This window comes from Dermacentor albipictus, chromosome 1 (assembly GCF_038994185.2).
Source record: "Dermacentor albipictus isolate Rhodes 1998 colony chromosome 1, USDA_Dalb.pri_finalv2, whole genome shotgun sequence".
NCBI classification, from domain to species: Eukaryota; Metazoa; Arthropoda; class Arachnida; order Ixodida; family Ixodidae; genus Dermacentor; species Dermacentor albipictus.
The window spans coordinates 478,321,028-478,344,950 of record NC_091821.1 but is presented as its reverse complement, the minus strand read 5'-3'; the positions used below and the strand labels follow the sequence as shown (position 1 = coordinate 478,344,950).

The 23,923-nt window shown below is 46.9% G+C and overlaps 1 protein-coding gene across 1 annotated transcript in view; it reads left to right on the top strand.

Annotated features, from left to right (window-relative positions):
* The window catches only part of LOC139054861 (uncharacterized), a 127,123-nt gene that overhangs the window by 28,185 nt on the left and 75,015 nt on the right, over nucleotides 1-23,923 (top strand). Inside the window, exons 5-7 of the mRNA XM_070532529.1 lie at nucleotides 5,687-5,761; nucleotides 12,816-12,975; nucleotides 14,205-14,318. Coding sequence (XP_070388630.1) covers nucleotides 5,687-5,761; nucleotides 12,816-12,975; nucleotides 14,205-14,318 — 349 coding nt within the window. The remainder of the gene's footprint in view (nucleotides 1-5,686; nucleotides 5,762-12,815; nucleotides 12,976-14,204; nucleotides 14,319-23,923) is intronic.

Sequence of the window (23,923 nt, the reverse complement as noted above, 5' to 3'; positions counted from 1 at the left end):
GTAGACAACCACGTTGTCTACTACAGCGTTGGCCACATGTATCACAGACACCGTAGTACAGTATTTGCCATTGGTGGACACCATAGGGACGCGTTGCCGGCGCTCGTGTGTCTTGAAAACGATCTGCAACAGGGCCAAAGTGCGTGCCTGCACGCACCTCATCTTCAAAGCTATCTGCGATGTTTGCAGAGTGTGCTTAGTGCCACTAGCTTCATATGTGCTGTGCTTTCGACGTTTTGTTCGTGTTGAAGTGAGACGTGCATGAAGGTCAATTCAATTGCTGCTGCCACGATTCCTCACTCCAGAACTTTGACAGCAAGTTTCCGAGCTTATCGAGTGAGATGTGCTCATGTTTACCTGTGTGTGCGTGACACCGTGCTGGGTAATTTAGTTAAAACACATTGGTGGGCTAGTTCACTTGAATGCATGATAGAATGGCTAAGCTTGACTGAACAAGGACGTAGAAAGAAGCAGACATGCAAAGACAGCGCTGTCTCTGTGTCTCTGTTTCTTTCTACGTCCTCGTTGAGTGACGCTTACATATTCTATCATTGTTAAATTAGTAAGCGAATGTTTACAAGTTTATATGGCTGATGAAACTACTGTACTATCCTTTATTTGCGCAGCTGTCTACTAACTTGCTATCGCAATTGGTGCTTCGCCTTTCAGACGGAAATGTGAATTTTTTTTTAATCGGCAGCAAAACAAAGCAGCCGTGATGAGTTTTCGGGGCCTCCAGGTAACAAAAGCACAGCCTCCGAGATTTAGTGGTTGTCTCCGAGACGCTGCCATCGCTGGTCTGTGGTGCGTCACAATTTATTCCAGCCGGCAGGCGACGTACTACGGGAAGAAGCAAGAATAGCCAGAGCCAGTACAAGCGAGTACTGTAGTTCAATAAAGGCAAATACCACTGAAAATATTTATGAAAAAAAAAGTTATTTTGCTCTGTGTAATGGCTGCACCGCCAATTTCCACCTTAAATCTCAGAAAAAGATCTGCAGCCATTGCACAAGTATATACGGTATCATTCTTCATGCTCTCTTCAGGCACACAATTCATGTGTTCTGTGAAGCAGAAATAAATTAGGATATTGCATGTATGATCATTCGTTTAGAGAACGTAGTTTTCTTACAGCAATGCCGATGCCAGTACTGACACTGTTGGTAGCTGAATGAGGCAGTTGTTTACGCTGCTTTGTCGAAGAGGCCTCCACTTGCTGCCTATTTGGAATACAAGGCAAACAGTGAACCTCTGCAGCTAAATAATAAGTCAGCATGACATGTAAAAATATACCCACGTACGTCGTCATCATCATCAGCCCATTTTTATGTCCACTACAGGATGAAGGCCTCTTCCTACAGTCTCAAATTACCCCTGTCCTGCAGCAACCGATTCCAACTTGTGCCTGCGAATTTCCTAATTTCATCACCCCGCCTAGTTTTCTGCTGTCCTCAGCTGTGCTCCCCTTCTCTTGGCACCCATTCTGTAACTCTATTGTCCACCAGTTATCTATCCTACGCATTAGATGGCCTGCCCAGCTCCATATTTCTCTCTTAATGTCAATTAGAATATAGGCTATAAGCGTTCGCTCTCCGATCCACACCGCTCTCTTCCTTTCTCTCAACGCTGCGCCTAGTATTTTTCGTTCCATCGCTCTTTGCGCAGTCCTTAACTTGTTCTTTGGCTTTGTCAACCTCCAAGTTTCTGCCCCATATGTTACCACCGGTAGAATGCAGTCATTGTACACCTTTCTTTTCAATGACACTGATAAGCTTCCAGTCAGGATCTGGCAATGCCTGCTGTATGCACTCCAACCCATTTTTATTTTTCTGTAAATTTCCTTCTCATGATCAGGGCCCCCTGTGAGTAATTGACCTAGATAAACATACTCCTTTACAGACTCTAGAGGCTGACTGGTGATCCTGAACTCTTGTTCCCTTGCCAGGCTATTGAACATAATCTTCATCTTCTGCACATTAATCTTCAACACCACTCTTACATTTTCTCTGTTTATTGTTTATTGTTTTTCTGTTTATTTCATTCATTCATTTTAATTTGTCCCCCAGTGTTGCTGAACAGGACAAAGTTATCTGCAAACCATAGGTTGCCAAGAGGTTTGGCGTTGATCCTCACTCCTAAACCATCCCAGTTTAATAGCTTGGATACGTCTTCCAAGCATGCAGTGAATAGCATTGGAGAGATTGTGTTTCCTTGCCTGACCCCTTTCTTGATAGGTTAGTGTCTACTTTTCTTTTGGAGACCCATGTACAAAGTCCTACGTCGTATCAAGCATACGTAGTTACATTTAATTTAAGGAAGTGCAGGCGAGTGTGAGTGGCAGCCTTTGAGGTCAGCAGCATAGCGATGTTTATAGCCTGCCATGTCATTCCTTGTAACTCTTCTTCATGCACTTAATGAAATGAAAAATGGTTTATTTCGAATCCATATGGTCAAAAATGAACGACAGAAGGAGTTCTCTTCATCCTGATGGCTTAATTCAGGTCAGTCGCTCAGGTCCACCAGCAGTAGACGCATGAACTCGGCAACTGCGATTCACTTAACTTCGGCAGAACACATTCAAGATCGGCTCAAACTATGTGTACGGATGGCGAGGGCTGAAGTTCTTGCAGCCAAAAAGGCAAGACCACTTGCCTCACATCTGTTGTCCATCCACACAGAACGTAACTTTTTGCGACAGCAACTTCTCACGCCAAAAACTAGCTCACGATCACTAGTTCACTCCTCATCCCTGTCATCTACCATTCATTCCCGGCATGCTCTGCGCATACCGTTGAACCCACTTATTAACAATATTTAAGTGCCACGAAAATTCTAGTGTTATAACCAGGTTGTATGAAAAAAATCAAAATGGGAGATGGCCGAACTGTTTGGAGAAAACTACAATCGCATGGAGGCCAATGCCCCTCCCCACCACCTTCCTCCATCTGGCTGCTGATTGTGTTGACTCGTTTAACTGTTTAACTGCGTGCTCTGATCACGTGTAATAAGCCGCAGATATCGGCGTTCAAGAATGGCACTGCTATAACTGCAAAGCGGGGTCATGGGGGGCAAGTGACACACGAGCTCTGCCAAGGAATCGCTTTGGTGGCCTGAAAAGGGGCCATTTAAAAAAATGCGAGAAGGTGGCCGTGGCAGCCTCTCTGCTTGAGAAATCCAGCAGAAACACTGGGGTGAGATCGCCACAAGATCTTGACACGTACTTCTCACTGGCTTGCATAAGAAAGCCCCATGTCCATCAGCCTTGCTTGCCTCATGCGAAGCTTGCTGACATCCTTCAAGGCATCCAGGTGTTCCACATAGTGCAGCGGTAGGTTCCTTGTGAGGACGAAGACTCAGGGGGACTGAATGTAGGTTCCTCGTGAGGACGAAGACCCAAGGGGACTGAATCATCCGCAGGGCCTCCTGCGAGTACAACGTTGAGGTAGCTTGCCCTACTGCGTCATTGCTGCTGCCGTTGCCATCACTGCCACCGTTGCTATCCGATGTAAGCACGTTCGTGACGGTCACTTCATCAGCTAGAAGCACTTCATTTCCAAATCTATAGCAGCGCGCTTTCTTTTCACCGGCAACGTTGTGCATTGCCGATGATCAGTGTGTGGATCAGCCATCTTCCGTTTCGGTGGCGAGTCGAATGAGGCTGAGAAACAATATGACCAGGAACGACTTTGACGCAACCAACAAGGATTAGCACAAATGGCTTAATTCATTGGCAGAACTGCACAGCATGAGGGACCTGCGAGCACTCTGGGGGAAGTTGACACAGTCCATTTGTGTTTTGGAGGGTGGTGCAGTGTAAAGCTATGGGCACAGCCCATCCGTGTTTGGAGGGGTGGCAGGGCGACGGGAGAGAGGTGCGTGAGGCTGGGGATGCAGAGAAGGCTGGAAAACAGTGCGCGGTGGCGTGCAGCGGCACCAATTTCTCGTTTTCTTTTTTCTTTTTGAGGATTTAGCATTCCATTATCTTTTGGCACGGACACCCAGTAGCCAGACTTCATCGATATAACCTATAATGTGGCATGGGGCATTGTAGTAAGATGGTTGTATCATTATAGAAAATATACAGAAGTTGACAGGGCAGCAGCTTCTCATTGTTGTGACTGATATATTGTTGAAATCGTTATAGTTATAAAGGGCTGAACTGACTGTACCGCATTTTACATCATAATACGTGGCCAGTAGCTGAGGAGCAGGTAAGGCAGTTGGTATGAGGGAATGAAGGAAATTCATTTATAAAAAATCTGCACAACTCTCAAACCTGATGTATTTAAGAAACGACGGAAGCGTGCAGAACGCACACTGCAAATTTCATTCAGATCCGTTGACCTAAAAAAATTGCCAGCGTTTACCTTTTTTAAGAATTGAAAAACAAATTGGTAGCACGTTGAACCAATGAAACATTCTCATACTTTTCTTTTTACATCAGCATGGTGCTCCTAACCCACCATTGTTTAACATTTGCAGCTTGCTGCAAATATAAGGTTGGGCACCTTTTCAGAAGCCAAAGGGACAAATAGATATACAGTGAGCGCTAGAGCACTTGACACTGAGTTGCTGAACATTTTTATGGCTATTTGTTCTTGAGTTCTCACATTATCCAAATTTTGGAGTGAAAATTGTTCACTATATTTATGATGCGAGTTTGGCACGCATTTTGTATATATTGACATACATGTGTTTTGTATACTGCTTTTGCATGGTGCGAGACTGCATGCATTGGTGAACTTGAAGACCAGAAGACTGGTTGTTAGTGGTAGTTACTGTAATGCTCCCACACGGAGCAGAGTTGCATGTTTATTTACCATGCACATATCCATTCACTGGTGGCTCAAGAAGCAACCATGCAGTGTGAAGGTGCTGCTAAAGCACAGATAAACCAAGTTGGCAATGACCACTGCAGCTTGGTGCCTTCATTGATGACCAATGCTAAAAAAAATTATTCCAAAATTGATCTTTCGTGTTTTGCTTTCTTTTGCTGCAGCGATCACATGACACACTTCTTTCACGTTTCCACTGTTTTGTACTCATTCACAATCACTGATTGGCATGTGTTTCGGCAGAGGGCGTCACAGTGCTATGCGTGGCAAATAATCCTGCATTAGGTGACATCTTGGCACACACCACGAAATATTTAAATTTGTTCAGAAGAAATTTAACTACCATAGCTCGTGGGTGTTTAGTTCATAATAAAGTTGTCTTCCAGATAAAGCAGGTTGGCCTCACAGGCCAAGCACACTCTCCAGTGTCATGACGAGCTTGGCTCCTGTCGACATGACATGTCTTTCCTCCATAACTTTGATTCAGTTTGACAGCAAAGTGGCGGACCTCCGTTTAACTTTGCTCCCTATTGAAGCATATATGCTAACTCCAGCTTGTGGCAGTCGAGGCCATAGCTGGTCTCCTTCGATGTCCACTTTACCACCATTTCTCCATAAAACAGATTTTTACAGATTCCCTCATTTTAGAGCATGGGTCCCACTTGTAAAATTGAAGCTGAGCAGTTATGAAGTGTTATAAATTAAGCAGAAATCCTGTGCTTAGCACTGGCTTCGAGTAGTATATCAACATCTCTGATGAAATGCATTGATGCTCCGGTTAACACTCATTGGCACTCGCTTGTCTGCACTGCTTCTACTGTGATATTGAAGGAGCTGCTTGGTGTCTGCAGGTCGGCACTGTGGTACAGCCTAAGCCGGGCTGTGAACTCTTGGCGTTACTAGCACCGCAAGACAAGTTTCCTGCGGTGAGTGGCGTCCTTCCCTTTAAAGCAGGCGGTTGTCTTTGCCATACACTGCACCAACGCTGTCTGCTTTCTGGTTTTGCTTAGAAACCCCTTTTCTTCTTGGTCCTCGCCTCCTTTCACTGAAAGTAAATAAGCACAGTGCAGTACAGTACAGCCCTCTCAGGGCATAGAATAGCTGTAAGTGAGCCACTTGTATGGTGTTTCATACTATTGACCGATTTTACCGATTTCTTTACCAGTGTTTCATCTTGACCGATTTTAATGAAAGTTGTTGCATTTGAATGAGAAAGTTAATTCTAGTGACTGTTAGAACCGGTTATTTGATTTAGGGTCTGAATCTTTTGAAAAGAATTTAAAAAATGGGTAAGTTTGAAGAAAATAGAAGCACGAAGTTAGCAAATTCGTAGGTCTGCACTAAGAACCGATATTGCACTTCTGTAAACTGCATCCATTAGATAATCCAAAGTGGACAGATTTAATGTCAATTTATATCTTGTGAATTTGTTACATTATTCACAAGGGTATTGCAAAAGCTGTATTCACATATTATTGCTTTTTTGAGAGCCATGTATAATACATCAATTTTGTCTGCTTCACATGTACTATTAGGTGCAATTTACAGAACTGCGATATTGATTTTCATTGCTGAATTACAGAATTGTAAACTTGATACTTTCATTTCCTTAGAATTTGCAATTTTGCCATGTTTTATTAAGAAATTTATGAAATAAATCAAATATTTGCGACCAGCAGTCACTATATTTTAACTCGTACTTTTAAATGCAACAAACTTAAGGAAATTTGGTGCAGTGCTTGCCGAGAAAAACGATTTCTGCTTTTCCACGTACAGTTTCTAGCTGATAAATCGGACACCGGTAATCTGGACATGCTCGGTAATTCGGACAGCTTCGCGGCACCGCCACTGGCCCCATAGATTTAATGTGTAAATACTGCCGATATTTCGGAGAGCTGCCAGCTCTATATTCGATTATCCAGACTCCATCTGTGGCTGTAGCATACGCGAACTCTGCCGCCATTATCTTCTCTGGCAACCTCAACAAGGCACAAGTATGGCCTCTGAGATTACATGCTAAACAGTAAAGTCTGAGGCCTTGCCTTGGTCGCCGCTCTACACCTATGAGATTTAACTACAAATGCCAATCTTGGCGGCTTTGCCTGAATTGTGAGGTTGCATCAACATTGCAATCATCACATTCTTTTCCGGCACCTCTGTGCTACACCCGTGCATAGCCCACCATCGCCATTATGTTTGTTGAGTTTGCCTTGCGGACGGCATTCTGCCATGCTGTGCTTGTTTGTTTAGTTTGCTTCCACCCGCCATGGTTGCTCAGTGGCTATGGTGTTGGGTTGCTGAGCACGAGGTCGCGGGATCGAATCCCGGCCACGGCGGCCGCATTTCGATGGGGGCGAAATGCGAAAACACCCGTGTGCTTAGATTTAGGTGCACGTTAAAGAACCCCAGGTGGTCAAAATTTCCGGAGTCCTCTACTACGGCGTGCCTCATAATCAGAAAGTTGTTTTGGCACGTAAAACCCCAAATATTATTATTATTAGTTTGCTTCCCATACAGTGCTCTGCTGGCTCCAGGAAGTCTTTCTCGTGAAGTTATAGATAGGCCGCGTTAAATGGCACCAACGGTGCCCTCGCAGTCCAAATGCATTCAATTCCGCAACTGAAGAGACTGAATTGCCACCTACCACAATGAGCTCACATGTAGAGATCATTGATGACCTGCCAGGCTGCGGTGAACAGATTCCTGCCGCTGTTAGATTTTTGAAGACTTTGCAGACATAGACAGCGCGGTTTCATTGTGTGCCAAACTGAACGATGACAAAATAATTGAGCGAGTTCTCTAACCGTATAACAGCGACTCTGACTCGGATGATGATATGCCGTGTGCTCCGGAGCCGTCTACATGCAGATCTTACTCGAGCCTTTGCAGTCTTGCATCACTGTGCCACAAAATACTAACTGGCAGAAATACAGGCGGACTTGGTTGCACATAAGCGGAAGCGCGTGTGGCAACACATCGACCGCTTGTTCCTTGCACAGATGCCTTAAAATGTAAATAAAGTGATCTTTTTTGAACACATTAGTTTTTTTGGAACATTCGATAATTTTGACTTATTCATGTTCCCCGTGGAGACCACATTATCGGTCATCGACTATATTTAGATGGGAACCCCTGAGCTAAAGCTTCCTCTTAAACAATTTAAATACAGTTAAACCTCACTATAATAGACTGCAATGTAACAAAATACAGTTCAACCTCAATATAACGAAGTCAGTAAAATTGGCAATTTGCTTCGTTATATTAAAATTATATTGTATTGAAATACGACCTTTTATGTAGATAAGTACAGTCACCAATAAATTTTTCTTACACTGAAAGAGGCTGTAGAATTTCCTTAATTATTAGGCAATCGAAAACAGCAAATTTGAATTCAGAAAAGAATTAATTTTCATAAATTTGGGAGTCGGCGATGAATGATGCAGTTTCGTGCCACATACGTCGACAATATCTTCACATTGGCCTTATGAATTAAGCGAAGCCAGCCACTCTTTCGCATGCACTCCGGCCCCATGGCTGATAGTGTTGCCTGCACTGGGACGATGCGATCGGGAAAAGTGCCGGCAGCAGGGAGAGAATGCTTCGTCTGCCTCACTTCAATGGGTCACCGAAACTCGAGATTACGCGACCTCCAATACTGAATGCACGGAAGACAGCTTATACGCTGCCATGCCCTCTCGGCATGCCCACTCTTTGCGGATGTGGCAGATTACTTCTAATAAAGCAGGGTGCACGGCTGTGTAGGTGCTCAGCCGCGCTTACAGCCATGCATAGCCGCGGCTGAGACGCGCTCCTACTTAACCCCCACTCCGCCGCACCCTGCCCTGCCTCGCCCCCTTGCGTGCGCTTGATCGTGTTACCATGAGCTCGCTCCCTTTCTCCTCTTTGTCATTGCTCTTGCAGTAAGGCGGGACTCGTGAAGCGACCTTCTTTCTGGTCTGACCCTCACACACTTGCATTCGCACCTAAAGCACACAATGTGCGGGGCACGATAGGATCTTATTGCACTTGGACCTTATGCGGGACATGATGTGGCTTTACTTTGGCGGTCGCTCTCGCCGCGGGGTGCACGATTTAAAGGGTGTGTTTGTAATAGTAAAAGGTGTGTTTTCGTAATAAAAGGTGTGTTTGTAGCCACTTGTAATTCAATCATTTGGCCATCCGCATCCACAGAAGTTTGCATTTATTGTCTTGACATTCCTTTGGGGTGGAAGTGAAATTTACATCTGTGGGGATGTGAGACTCTCACGCGTCCCCTGATATGTGGTTTTCCCGCATAGCTCCCAGCTCTTGTAATCCGGCTTCGCCGCGTGGCTTGGTGCCAGCGGCAGACGGTCTGATTGAAGCGCATTGTGAGAGGTGGCGCGAGTGTGGCTCTGCTAACGCCACCTAACGGCGTGGTTCATCATCATCATCATCATCACCATCATCATCATCATCGTCATCGTCAGCCTGCTTACGCCAACTGCAGGGCAAAGGCCTCTCCCATACTTCTCCAACTACCCCAGTCATTTACTAATTGTGGCCATGTCATCCCTCCAAACTTCTTAATCACATCCGCCCACCTAACTTTCTGCCGCCCCCTGCTACGCTTCCCTTCCCTTGGAATCCAGTCCCTAACCCTTAATGACCATCGGTTATCTTCCCTCCTCATTACATGTCCTGCCAATGCCCATTTCTTTTTCTTGATTTCAACTAAGATGTCATTAACTCGCGTTTTTTCCCTGACCCAATCTGCTCTTTTCTTATCCCTTAAAGTTACACCCATCATTCTTCTTTCCATAGCTCGTTCCGTCGTCCTCAATTTAAGCAGAACCCTTTTCGTCAGCCTCTAGGTTTCTGCCCCATACGTGAGTACTGGTAAGACACAGCTGTTATATACTTTTCTCTTGAGGGATAGTGTCAACCTGCTGTTCATGATTTGAGAATGCCTGCCAAACGCACTCGAGCCCATTCTTATACTTCTGATTATTTCAGTCTCATGATCCGGATCCGCGGTCATTACCTGCCCTAAGTAGTGGTATTCCCTTACCTCTTCCAGTGCCTCGCTACCCGTCGTAAATTGCTGTTCTCTTCCTAGACTGTTTAGCATTACTTTAGTTCTTTGCAGATAAATTTTGAGACCCACCCTTTGGCTTTGCCTCTCCAGGTCAGTGAGCATGCATTGCAATTGGTCCCCTGTGTTAACTAAGCAAGGCAATATCATCAACGAATCGCAAGTTACTAAGGTATTCTCCATTAACTCTTATCCCCAATTCTTCCCAATCCAGGTCTCTGAATACCGTATTAATCGGGAACCGGGAATACAGGGAACATATTAACTGGTAAAAAGGAAGCGTAACTCATTGGGTTGTTTTCAGAGTTCTCAATAGCGAATATTGGTATCTGGGAATCGTATGAAATAGGATCGTATCAATGAAGCTCTTTTGTATCTGTAAGTGCGAATATCTTTTGAATAGTTTTTAATATTCAGTGGTGGAACAGCTGCGCCAATTGTGCCAAACTGCGCTGAGAGCAGGCCTTTGCACCATTATGTGCCAAAATGGCATTTTAGCAGGAAATTGTGCCGCACCTGTTCCAAAGCATGTATAAGAGCGAAACCCTATTTCCGTCGGTGCTTTGCAGCTAGCAAAACTAAAATTAAAACCAACAGCATGCTGTCATTGTCCTAGAAGGAAGCAGAGGCTCATCCATAGAGTTTGAGAAAACCTTATGGGCCCATCAAAGTCGTCCAGTTTGTCATTTGCGCATTTTTCTCTAACGGACATACAATGTAGTGCTGCTGTACCATCTTGCTGGTGCTTTATTTCGGCGTTCACTGAACCTGCCCATATGGTACCATAGAGTTTGCCGAAGGAGGATGTCATATTTTAGGATTAAAGCTAACCTTTTTCTATGTTTATCAGTGATAGCGGGGCTTTGCAAAAGAGATGCTGCGATCAAAATCACACGTGGTACATAGTTAAGGATGGTATTAGCAAGTGAAGTTGAATGTGGCATACTGCGAGATCCGGTACTTCGGTGGGTGCTGCCATGTTCGTTCAGGCGAAACATTTACGTCGAGCTTGGGTCGCTGCGCTGTTTTGGTGATTGCACATGCGCAGTGGCACTGACGCTTTCTTTTGCAGCTGCAAAATATTAGCTGCCCCTATTCGAAAACTCCCTAATTTGCGTGGCATGGCATGGCATGACATGAGTATATTGCATGACACAGGCGCGCATACTCGATCGGTCTTGTGGTGAGCCTTTACCCACAAGCCAGGACTGTCACACTGTGTTGCGTGCCGAGTTAATAAACACGCATTTGTTGAAAATCTGTCTGTGGTGCACTCTCTGTGCTGTATCGACGAGCCCGGCCATTGCGCCGTTTGTGCATCACTGTGTGGAGGAGCATCACATCCTTTCCTGACCGTGCTTGGAGGGTACACCTCTCGCAAATCCATCTCCACCACATATAGACTACATCATTTAAGATTTGCATGGTATATGGTAAGCACATGTGTGTTGGACCCTGCGCCAAAAGTCCTTGCTGCTGTGCTAAAATGACTTGTTTCTTGTGCCAAGACCTGCGTTAAAAGGTGAAATGGCTGTTACACTACTGAATATTTGAAATCATCAACTATGCATGATCAAATGTGATGTTCTAGAGAAATTGTAAATTTCATTCTTTTCAACACCATAGTAAACATAAAGCTCTAGAATTGATGTAGTTACTCTGGGAGCCAGATATTACCAGTCAAACACGATCACTTGCACTCACTCAAGAGTTCCAGATATACACTTGAACGGTTTACTGTTCGTTCCCAAAGCTGTATTTGTGTGTTTAATAAAGAAGCATTCGCAATCTGCAGTGTAAGAGAGAAACTTGCTAATGTTTTCAATACAGTGAAACCTTGTTAATTTGAAAGATTGGATAATTTGGACTCGCTGTCTCGTCCCAACAGATGTATGTATGCAATATTTAAAGCAATGTAATTCTCGTTTATTTGGACATATTTGGCCGCACATCTGTTCATTTGGACAACTCTAGGAGTTCAGCGAGTGTGGCACACCACAGATGTGCGATGCTAAAGAGCAAAAATGGCCATAGCTTCCAATTGAAACGAAGTGCCGAAGTTCGCATTGTCATAGTCAACAGTGGAAATTGTACGTAAATGACAGCAATGCTAGAACATTTTGTCCCAATTTGGGCCTCTAAATCCTTTATTCTTTTGTTTATCGCCACACATGACACAGCATCGGCTGCGTGCTTTCATAACTGCGTAGTTGCCTTCCATGATGTGTTGATAGTGACCACGGTTTGGGCAAACAGTTTTGTTTTTACACATTGCAAAGCTGTCAAGGACAAAGAGCACTGCCTATATTGTTATGTACAGACAAGCTGTTGGTGACCAGCTTACTGGCGAAAAATTAAACGGGATGTGCGCATGGTAGGGAAATGCGTGTCTCAGATGAAGGCTCGCGCCATGGCCGCGTTGTGATGTCCCGAGGCCTTCGCCACTGCGAGCACTAAGCAGTCATGACATGACAATAGTTGCGTCTACCGCACTGCTTTTGTGCAAAATAGAAACAAGGTTTGCAGATTCAGTCAGTAAATAAAAGCATGTTGACGTAATAAGCATTGTGTTGTTTTCTGGATACCCTTGGAAATGAGACATTTGGTTTTTTCGAAAATTTATTGGGATCCCATGAAATCAGAATGGACAATGTTTTGCTGTAGTGGGATGCGAACATTGTTTTATGATAGTGGTGAAAGCTTCTGTTGAATATTTCGAAAAGTATTTAATTTGATTGGCTTTTGGTGCTGTTCAGTGTGTATTCAACTTGGTCCTAAACATTGCTATTTGCACACCCCTAGTTACTGTGGCTGTATTGAGGACCTGTGTGTCCTGCTGACAGTCTGTGCAGTCCCACTCGAGTGCAAGTGACAGTGCCCCCGTCACTGCTGATTTCCCGACGCAGGCGAAAAGTGAAGAGGAGGACGAGGAGGAAGGTCACGTAGCAGAGGACGATGCTGGGGATGTGCTTGCTCGTGAACACAAAGCCATCCTGCTAGTTGACTTGGAGACACTGCTGCTCGACTGGCAAGGGTCTCCCTGGCTACTGCCTCTCCGAATAGCAGGTGCGGTCTCGTCATTTCCAGTGCTCATTCCTCTCCCTTTAGCAGTAGTTGTAAAGATGCAGTGATGAATGTGTTGAGTAAGGTTCCATTTGGTTGCCCCATGTTCTTTGTCACTCGGCTTCAGGGTGTCTTGCCTTGGTGCGCACAATTGTCGGCTGTACTTTGGCAGCGATGGTATTTCTTTTAGTGCAAGTTCGAATTTTAATTCAGCAAAATTTTGATATAATGAAACAAAGCAGGTAGACAACTTGGGCCACTTGGTCGGCATAAGAGGCTAGCTCGATAGCTGGATAGATAGCTAGATAGATAGCTAGATAAGCTCGCAACAACTGAAGTAGGCAAAGAATGCTATTCGATTAGAAGAGAGCCTTACCATGCTGGCGGGCATAGATCGTGGTACCCTGTATACAAAATGTCTCCAATAAAGGAGGATTAGCACCTTCAATGCATTGTTAATGTGAAAGCATTTTATGGCTCATGTGGAAAATCTAGCATCGGTGTTCGCGGGACCAAAGTCATCGAGCCCTTAACGTTTGGTGTTAATGAAGCCAAAGTTAAGGCACAGTTAATTACAGTAGAGTTAAGACACTCGAACCCACAACCTTTGGTAGGAGTTGAACCCACAACCTTTGGTGTTAATTAATGTGAACTTAATTAAAGTAGAGATAATTGAGGCACTGGAACCTACACCTTGCATTGTGCACACCTTGTGACGAGCACTGTTAGTCACGTGATGTCGCGATGCTCCTGCTGATCTGGCCGCTCGAGTTACGTGACTCCGCCAGTGGGGCCACCGGACGTTGCCGTACTTCTGCTGACATGCCTGCTCGAGTCATGTGGTTGCAATGCTTTCGCATTCATCCACGTAGGGATAATTAAATGCCCCTTGAGTTCTTTTAGCATTTACTTATTCCTTCGAGTTCGAATTGTAGAGATTCGACTGCAGTTACATAGCTTTAGCAGGACATTGTTGACTTTTTTTGTAAAGATCTGTTTCCATACCAGCTTATTAGTATCGTCTTTGTATGAGATCAGTCTTCTGCGAGATAGCCTGGTAAATTGTTGACATAAAAAATGTAAAAAAAAAAAACAAACCCCACTGGTATAAGAATCTGCACGCTACTTACTGAAATCAACTGTGGAACCTTCTGTGGCATCTCGTGTGACATGCACTATTCATTTGGTGTGTATAAAGCTTGCATCCCACAACCTTTTGGCCCGTTTTACAGACAGTGGCCTGGTCTGCCTTGGGACTGTGCTGCCATCTGGGGCTGTGCGTGATTGGAATGAGCATTTATTCAACTCGCTTGTATACAAGTGGATGGAAGACCATCAGATGATGGGTAAGGTTATGCCACTTACTTGACTAAAAACGTATTGAATTTAGTGATCCTTGGCCAGTTGCCTCCATGTACAGTTTCTTTTCTATAATTCCTTTTTACACACAATACAGCAGCAATAAGTCGGTTCAGACTGGTGAACTGTTCTTTCAGAACTCTACGTTAATTTACTGTATAACCCCATTAATACCGTATTTACACGATTGTAAGTCGACTCGAATGTAAGTCGACCCCCCCCCCCTATATCGCTAGACCGAAAAAAAAAAAAATAAGAGAGCATACCCGAGGGCGCATTCGATAACGAAAATTTATTAGTAGTTGACATGGTCACTGGACTACTCGTCTTCACTAGTGCTGTCATAGTCATCGTTGCTGCGGTCCCACAGCACGTCGTGGTCCAGCGAAATTTCAAATTTGGCAAACGACCGCACCAGGACATCTTGCAGAACAGCAGCCCACGCCAAATGCACCCAGCCACACGCAGCCGTCAGGGAGGCTCTTTTGACAGGTCCGGTTGGCGTAATTACGCAGTATTCTGCCGCCAGCCACTGGTTGTACTCACGGCGGAGCAGAACCTTATAATTAAGGCGAAGGTCTGGGCTTGTTTCACGACCACGTCGCACTTCACTGGCAGGGACCGATCGCGCATTTCAGCGACGTACGCCGCAAGCTTAGCCTACAGCTTCAGAAAGCGTCCAGACTTCGGCACGTGGGAAATTTCTCACTTGCCGTCACACATTTCGCTTCGGTGCAGTCGCCACTCCCGCACCACCCGTTTAGAAACATCGAAACTGCGGCCCGCTGCGCAGTGATTTGTTTTTCTGGTGTAAAGGATGGCAGCCCTCTTGAACGCTGCTGTGAACGAGTGCCGAACGATTAGTGGGCCTGGAGCACTCATGACGACTGGGGAAGCATAGAAGTAGCATGTAGCCGGCAGTCAAGTGGAGCGCGTCAAACCAATACCAATGCCTTTAAACAGAGAAAGAGTAACCCGCGAGCGGTGTCTGCTCTTCCATGAACTACCAATACTCCCCGCTAGCGCCGTCGTTCTGAGGGTGCCGCCGCAGATGGGAACAGCGGCGCTTTCATCAACTATTGACACCCCCCCATGAGTGTTGCATGCACTGTAAGACTCTCAAAAATGTTGAAAAACCCTTCCGAAAAGCGAACAAACACGCAGGATAGCGAAAAGATACGGGTAGGGCCATAGAGCAAACATAAAATTGTAACTACGTTGTAGCTCCCGTTGGTATCGCTTTTTTTGGCGGGGCCATGTTTTGGTTTCGATTGTAAGTCGACCCCCCAACTTCAGACTTTCAAATTTAAAAAAAGGGGTCGACTTACAATCGTGTAAATATGGTATGTGTTTCCGAGGGACTGCTGAAAGAAGTGTGACAGTCAGGCAAATGTAACTGCCTAAGGGCACTAATCGCCACAGCAACGTCAGCAACAGCTCTGAATCACCGTCAGTGCAGTTTCAGGATTTGTACACCTCCTTGAAATCCTTGAAAATCTTGAATTTGGTAAAAGATATTCAAGTACCTTGGGAACTCCCTGAAAATAGGTGTGCTCCTTGGATTCATTGAAAACTAAGGTTTGGCGCTATTACTGAACATTCAGAGTAAGAAAAGAAAAGAGAGAGAGGAGAAACAATTATGGAAAGGCAGGCAAGTTAATCAAGAATGTGCCTGGTTGGCTAGCTATACTTGGGGAAGGGGACAGGGGAAGAATCGATTAGAAGGAAAGATAAAAAATAAATAAATAAAGAGGCAGTTTTAAAGTAGTGTTGTGCATAGAGGCTTTGTCATTGATACTGTCTATCGGAAAACAATCTAAATAGTTTGATCTGATAGTGTTGCTGAACAATTGCAATGTGACATGCCCACAGCCGCTAACAACAGGCTTCTTTAAATCATTATTGCCTAAAGTGGAGCTAGACAAAACCAGATCAAATAACCAAGCCATGCTACGTTTTTTTTTGGCTAGTTGGTTCACATCACAGCCATCATGGCCCCGTTTTCTAGCCCTAGGCTCTAGAAATGCCTGGGCTAGTATGTTTCAGCCATTTGGCATTAAAGAAAAGCTGAAGAGTCTGTCGAATTCAATAAGAAGTTCATATACGGATGTGGGAACCTTTTAAACCATGCAGGTAAAATTTTGGGGAGGATCTTTTACTTAGGAGTGATGTAATTGTCGGTTAAAATTGTGCTGTCGCCGCCCCCTGTCGAACGCCACGCGCTGCTGCTGACGCTGATGCTGCGAGCGGAGACTGGAAACCGCGGCGTGGTGGCGTCAGCACTGATGTTCCGTCCCTTCACAGTCTCTGCGACCGTGCCTGATTGTGCTTGTTTCTGCGTGCGTGCCGTCATAATCTGCTTCGCTTGACCCTGCATTCCTTTGTTTGTGTGTATGTAGAGTGGTAGTTGACATGCGCAGCATCAATTGATGTGGTGGGCCGATCATGCTGGTGTTCTGTGCAGCCTATGGTTGCACGAACAACAGCGGCCGTGACGATGTTCCGATGTTCCGTTATTACCCGCACAACAAGAAGCTTTCAGCTAAGTGAAAGGCTGCTGTGAATCTAAAGAATTTCAAGCACTTAAGAACAACAGTGTTGTGCTCTAACCACTTCCGTGACGATGACTACTACCAGAGTTTATCAATAATGCATGAATGAGTGTGAGTACGACTTGCTGCTAGGAGGCTTTCTAAACGCAGCGCGAGAAGGTCGGGGCAATGGTACGGGTGCGGGTGGACTGATGGTAACTGGTCCTGGAAGACCTTATGAATGCACGAACTCGTCCAAACCTGGATTTTGATTTACTGCTAGCTCCTTCGTGTTAGCATGCTGAACGGAAGGTGCATGTTTATCTCCCACCCTTGATGCAGGTTTCGTCGCAAACCACCGTTAATTTTCTATTCGCATGTGTGTTGTGAAACAGGCTCCATGCAGCTACCATAACGCAGTGCAAGTGTAAAGTTTGCATGTGTTTGAAAGCCGGCGCACGCCAGAACGTTGCGCTCCCCCCTTCTCTTGCGCACAGAGAGAAACCGGACATCTCACGTAGCCGACGGAATTCGCCGCCTTTACGGCTCCAGTTATGAGTAGCATGCGGATGGCGCACTGATGGTCACTACATGTACTACAAGAGCTGGAAAACTTTTCCTGCATGTCAACCATCTGTGTAGATTGCCGACAGCTTCGGAGCAGCGCGGAAATGCCGATGATTGCATCCATGCTTACGTTCCACGAGGAGGCATGCAGGAACATAACAGTGCAGTTGTTTGACCCGAAATGAACTTACTGCGTTGCTGAATGCAGCTTTGCAAAAAACATACTCACCAAGGAACATTTCTAACTCGAGGAGATGCTCACACTTTGCTTTCGTTCGTGTCGAAAGCACTGGTTGCTACCAGCATCTTTTGCTTCTTTGAGAGGCCGGTTCCTTGCAGTCGGCTCGTATATGTAGGGAGCAATGCTGAACTCCTCAGAGAAACGCAAGCTCTCGAAATTTACCATTACCGTTTCAGCAAAACAACAGCGCCAAACCACCTTGCACTGGGCTTCATGTGTAGCCGCAGCGGTCGGTCCGGACAAACACCATTGTTGACGTCACGAGACGCCCAACGAATCACAGGTGGAAACAAGGCGCGCAAGCTGCCTCGTTTATTTTCGCTGAAAATTTTTTATTTTCGATGGTGCAGGTTTGTTTCGATGAAAAGTGCTGGTGCACTTTTCGTCGAAATAAAATCTATTTGCGCTTTCTTTCGCTCAATTTCGATGTGATATTCGAATTCGGAGGGTTGAAGACCATTACGAACAGCTCGTCACTCATTCTTTCTGGAAAACCCTTCAGTTTCCCTTTAACATGGTAAGTATCTTTGGCTGAAGTCAGACCCTACTGACCATCATGCCAGAAGGTGATTGACGTTGTTACTATGGCAGTCAACTTGGGAAAGCGACCTGAAGAGTTTGAAGCCTGTGTCCAACTCTGCAACTGCTTAGCTGCAAGAAAAGCAGCTAAGGAGAAAATTTCACTATTTTTCAGCGTGTGTGTAAGAATAAGGTTTGCTTCCCCCTACTTGAATTGTGGCTTTCGGCATCCTTGAATTGTCCTTGAATTTTCTGTAAAATGTTCCGTGCGAACCCTGCAGTTATTAGATGTCTTGGCATTTGTACTGTGACCAGGGATGGCACGTGTACAAGTAAAGGATAGATACGATGTTCCGTGCAGTGGCCATTTTCCGCTCTTGATATGCTTAACTGAAATATCTTAGGTATGCTTTACTGCATAACATAGCTCTATTGGGGAAAAGCTGACTAAAGAGAACCAGCAAATATGCAATGCAAGTGAGACCCTCGCAGGCCCCAAAATAAATGTAACCCTGTGCTCGGCAGATTTGGCCTAGTGTGCATGGTTCCCATTAGGTGTTAACCAATGCACACTTTCTCGGGTGCTTTGCCAACTGCTTTATGCAAGTTTTCTCTTGTGCTCATGCAGCACCTGGCTCGTGCAGCTTCAGTCGCTTGTTGTACCAATCGCTTGTTGCAATGTGTGAGAGCAGATCTTCCGCCGCACCTCTAAATTTATGTGATCGCCGTGTTTAAAGGGACACTAAAGGCAAATATAAAGTCAAGCTGATCGAAACCAAAACATGGCACCGCCATGTCAATCGTCAATGGTCAATCGAAACCAAAACATGGCACCGCCAAAAAAGCGAGACCAACGGGAGCTACAACGTACCGTATTTACTCGAATCTAGGCCGACCCCATTCTAAGCCGACCCCCTAAAGTCCGAAGCCAACAAAAAAGTATATATATTACCTTGAATGTAGGCCGAACAAAAAAGCGAGGACAGCGTTCACAAAATGCAAACAGCATTTATTGAATCTGAATGTGCAAAGCTCATTCAACGTCGTTGTCGCTGCTAGACTCGTCGCTGTACTCCTTGTCACTGTCACCTTCAAACAGTGCACTATCTTCAGTGCCGTCAAGCACATTAGATATGCTGCACTTTTTAAAGGCGCGCACAATCAAAGTACCTGGGATGCCGTCCCACGCTGCAGCTACCCAGCCCCCCAGCCGCGATAGCGATGCATGTTTGATGCGGTCCGTTGCCGTTAGCATGTGGTCTTCATCAGTCAGCCAGTCCGTGTAATATTTCCGCGAACAATCCTTGAAAGGTTTGTTGATGCAGACATCAATTGGCTGCAACTGGCCCGTCGTGCCGCCCGGTATGACAGCGATGTCCATGTTCGCTTGGGCGAGCGCAGCGTTCACATTGTCGGTCAAGTGCCCACGGTAAGAGTTGACGACAAGGAGCGAGTTCTTTGTCGAAAAGGCTCCTGGCCGCCGTCGCCATACAATCTTAACCGACTCTTCCACCATTGCACCCATCATCCACCCATTCTCATTTGCCCACACAATGACATTTCTCGGGAAAGTTTCTCGAGCAGGCAGTGTCTTCCTTTTAAATATCATATAAGGAGGGAGTTTATGTCCACCAGCTGTGCAGCACAGCATCACAGTTGCACGCTGTGATGCTTCTCGTAGCCCGCAGAGCGCAGCTTCACCTCCTTGGCACCTTTTTCATTCACGATGTACGCAACTGGCATATCAAAATACACAGCTGATTTGCCCAAGGTTGTAGCCTGCCGCTTCTCTCTTTCGCAGCACGTAGCGCTGAAAGCTATCAGCTTTTCTTCTAAACCGCTTGGCAGCTTCTGGGTGATTGAAGTGCGACGTCGGAGGTTGAAGCCGAAGTGCTTCATTAATTTCTGAAGCCAGCCTCGGCTGGCTTTGAAATCCTTTGGCGTTAGGCCTCGCTCCCTCGAAAGTTCCCTAACTTTCGCTTGGAGCACGTCTGTTATCACTGGAAGGGCAGCTGCTCTCTGCGTCTGAACAAAGTCGGCCAAAACTGTCTCCACTTCGTGGCGACGGCATTTATTTGGTCCGCTAAATGCCATCCTCGTTGCGGCGCACACGAAAAGCTGCTGTCGTTGTCCCCTCCAACGACGGACGTTTTTCTCGTCGACGCTGAAGTCCTGCCCGGCTTGAAGGTTCGACGATGCCTCTGTGGCTATCACAACTCTTCGCTTGAAAGCAGCACTGTAGTGGCATTTCCTGCTTGGTGCCATCGCGATAACACCACGCCACACACTGATATAGCTGACACGACACAGATAAAAATGGTGACCTCGCTTGTGTACGGTTGGCTTCTGGCACGGCTAGTAGCAGCTGCGATACTGACTTATCTAGATGGCGCTAGCTATGCACCATATTGTTACGTAGGAAGACGCAGACGACAAGCTATGTACAAATATATTTACAAGGAAAATACGCTGCGCTTGGCCAAGAGGCAACAGCCCGCGCTAGCTTCTAAATCGTTGTCGTCGTCTTCACACTGCTGGCCTTTCGTGATCGCACATATTGTGCCGTAGCACTACCCCCGGCTGCAAAAGCGCCGTCCCGGAGCGACTAAAGATCGGACTCGGAAGCAGTGTAGTAGGCCTTGAGCCTACTGACGTGTACGACATCACTAGATGCCACAGGAGAGGACGAGCTTGAGCCCACAGGAGCAATTTCGTAAGTCACAGGCGTCGCCTGGCGCAGCACGCGGTAGGGCCCTGTGTATCGCGAAAGAAGCTTCTCTGAAAGTCCGACGTGACGAGAGGGCGACCACAGGAGCACGAGCGCACCAGGTGAAAACTGCACGTCACGATGGCGGGCGTTGTACTGACACTGCTGAGTGGTCTGTGAGGCCGTAAGTCGAGCACGGGCAAGCTGGCGTGCATGGTCGGCGAGGGCGATGGCGTCGCGCGCATACTCGCTTGTTGAGACCTCAGCAGGAGGAAGCGCCGTGTCTAGGGGCAAGGTAGGTTCGCGACCGTACAGTAGATAAAAGGGAGAAAATCCGGCGGTGTCGTGCCGGGAAGAATTGTACGCAAATGTTACGTAAGGAAGGGCAATGTCCCAGTCGTGGTGGTCCTTGGAAACGTACTTGGCCAGCATATCAGTAAGAGTATGATTTAACCGCTCTGTCAGGCCATTGGTTTGAGGATGGTATGAAGTAGTCAGTTTGTGTTGAATGGAGCAGGAACGCACAATGTCAGCGATAACTTTCGAGAGGAAGTTTCGACCACGGTCAGTAAGCAGCTGTCGCGGGGCGCCATGAAGCAAGATAATGTCACGCAGGAGAAAGTCCGCGACGTCAGTGGCGCAGCTGGTAGGGAGAGCCCAAGTGATAGCGTATCGGGTGGCGTAATCAGTCGCGACGGCTACCCATTTGTTCCCAGAGGATGACGTGGGAAAGGGACCGAGCAGGTCTAATCCAACACGAAAGAACGGTTCCACAGGGACGGTGATCGGCTGGAGATGACCGGCAGGTAGCACCTGAGGTGTCTTCCGACGCTGGCAGGGATCACAGGCAGCAACATAGCGTCGAACGGAGCGAGCGAGACCAGGCCAATAGAAGCGGCGGCGGACGCGGTCGTACGTGCGGGTTACCCCAAGATGTCCTGCAGTGGGTGCGTCATGCATCTCAAAGAGCACAGCCTGTCGTAGATGTTTTGGCACGACAAGAAGAAGATCAGGGCCATCAGGGAGGAAGCTCCTTCGGTACAGAATGCCGCCCTGGAGGACATATCGGCGAACGGATGCGTCGGTAGGTGTAGAGCGCAGACGCTCGATGAGTACTCGCAGCGATAGGTCTCGGTACTGCTCATCGGCGATGTTAGCGAAGGCAGACACAGAGAAAATGCCGTCGGCGGTACTACTGTCGGCGTCGTCAGGCTCGTCTACCGGGTAGCGAGACAGGCAGTCAGCGTCCTTGTGTAGTCGGCCAGATTTGTAGGTGACAGAGAACGAATATTCTTGGAGGCGTAAGGCCCAGCGACCAAGTCTTCCTGAAGGGTCTTTCAATGAGCATAACCAACAAAGCGCGTGATGGTCTGTGACAACGGAAAAGGATCGGCCATATAAGTATGGGCGGAATTTCGCAACCGCCCAAACTAGGGCCAGACACTCACGCTCAGTGATGGAATAGTTGCGCTCCGCGGGTGAGAGGAGCCTGCTGGCGTAAGCGATAACACGGTCGTGGCCACACTGGCGTTGTGCCAGTACTGCTCCAATTCCGTGACCGCTGGCATCAGTACGGACTTCGGTAGGCGCAGAAGGATCGAAATGGGCCAGAACGGGAGGCGTTGTGAGAATGTCGATTAGATGAGAGAATGCAGAGGCCTCGTTATCGCCCCACTGGAAAGGAGCGTCTTTTTTCAAAAGGTCGGTTAGTGGTCGTGCTATGGCGGCGAAATTCCTCACGAAACGGCGGAAGTACGAACAAAGGCCGATGAAGCTGCGCACATCCTTGACACACTTCGGAACAGGGAAGTGCGTAACAGCATGGATCTTGCCTGGGTCCGGTTGCACTCCGTTCGCGTCAACGAGATGTCCAAGGACGGTAATCTGGCGACGGCCGAATTGGCACTTCGATGCGTTGAGTTGCAGACTGGCTCGCCGAAAAACGTCCAGTACTGCTGAGAGGCGCTCGAGGTGCGTAGCGAACGTTGGGGAGAATACGATAACGTCGTCCAAGTAGCACAAGCACGTGGACCATTTGAAACCGTGAAGAAGGGAGTCCATCATGCGTTCAAAAGTGGCAGGAGCGTTACATAGGCCGAACGGCATCACCTTGAATTGATAAAGACCGTCGGGTGTTACAAAGGCAGTCTTCTCGCGGTTGAGATCGTCCACGGCAATCTGCCAATAGCCGGCGCGAAGGTCAATAGAGGAGAAATAGCGAGCACCGTGGAGGCAGTCAAGGGCGTCATCAATCCGAGGTAGGGGATACACGTCCTTTTTGGTAACCCTGTTAAGGTGCCGATAATCCACGCAAAAGCGCCATGAGCCATCCTTCTTTTTTACCAGCACAACCGGTGACGCCCAAGGACTACATGACGGTTCAATAATGTTCTTGGCAAGCATTTTGCGAACTTCTGCGTGAATAACTAGACGCTCAGCTGGTGACACTCGATACGGACGGCGATGAATAGGAGGGGCATCGCCGGTATTAATGCGATGTTTGACAGCTGTAGTTTGGGCTAAAGGACGATCGTTAAAGTAAAAAATATCGTGGTAGGAAAACAGAACGCGGTAGAGTTCACGAGCGTGCTCGGAGGGCAAGTCGGGGGCAATCATTTTCCGTAAGTCAGCGATGGTACAATTAGTCGACTGCGATGGGAGAGGAGTATCGGATGAAGTGTCGTCTACTGCAATGGATGCTACTGAGTGATCCTCGAATGAACAAAGCTGGGTCAAAGACATCCCACGTGGCAGCACTTGTGTCGTCAAGCCAAAGTTGACCACTGGCAGGCAGACGCAATTCGCCGTAGGAGATAAAACTGTATGGGGTACTGTGATCCCGTGTGTAAGGAGGACGTCTGGCATAGGAGCCGCGATGTAGTGACCGTCGGGGACTGGTGGGGATGACACTAGGTCAACGTAGGTCAGTGCCGAAGGTGGCAAGCGAACGAAGTCGGCGGAACTGAGGCGACTGGGGTGTGGTTCAGCAGGATCCAGAACAGGCAGGTCAAGGCGGAGAGTACTGGC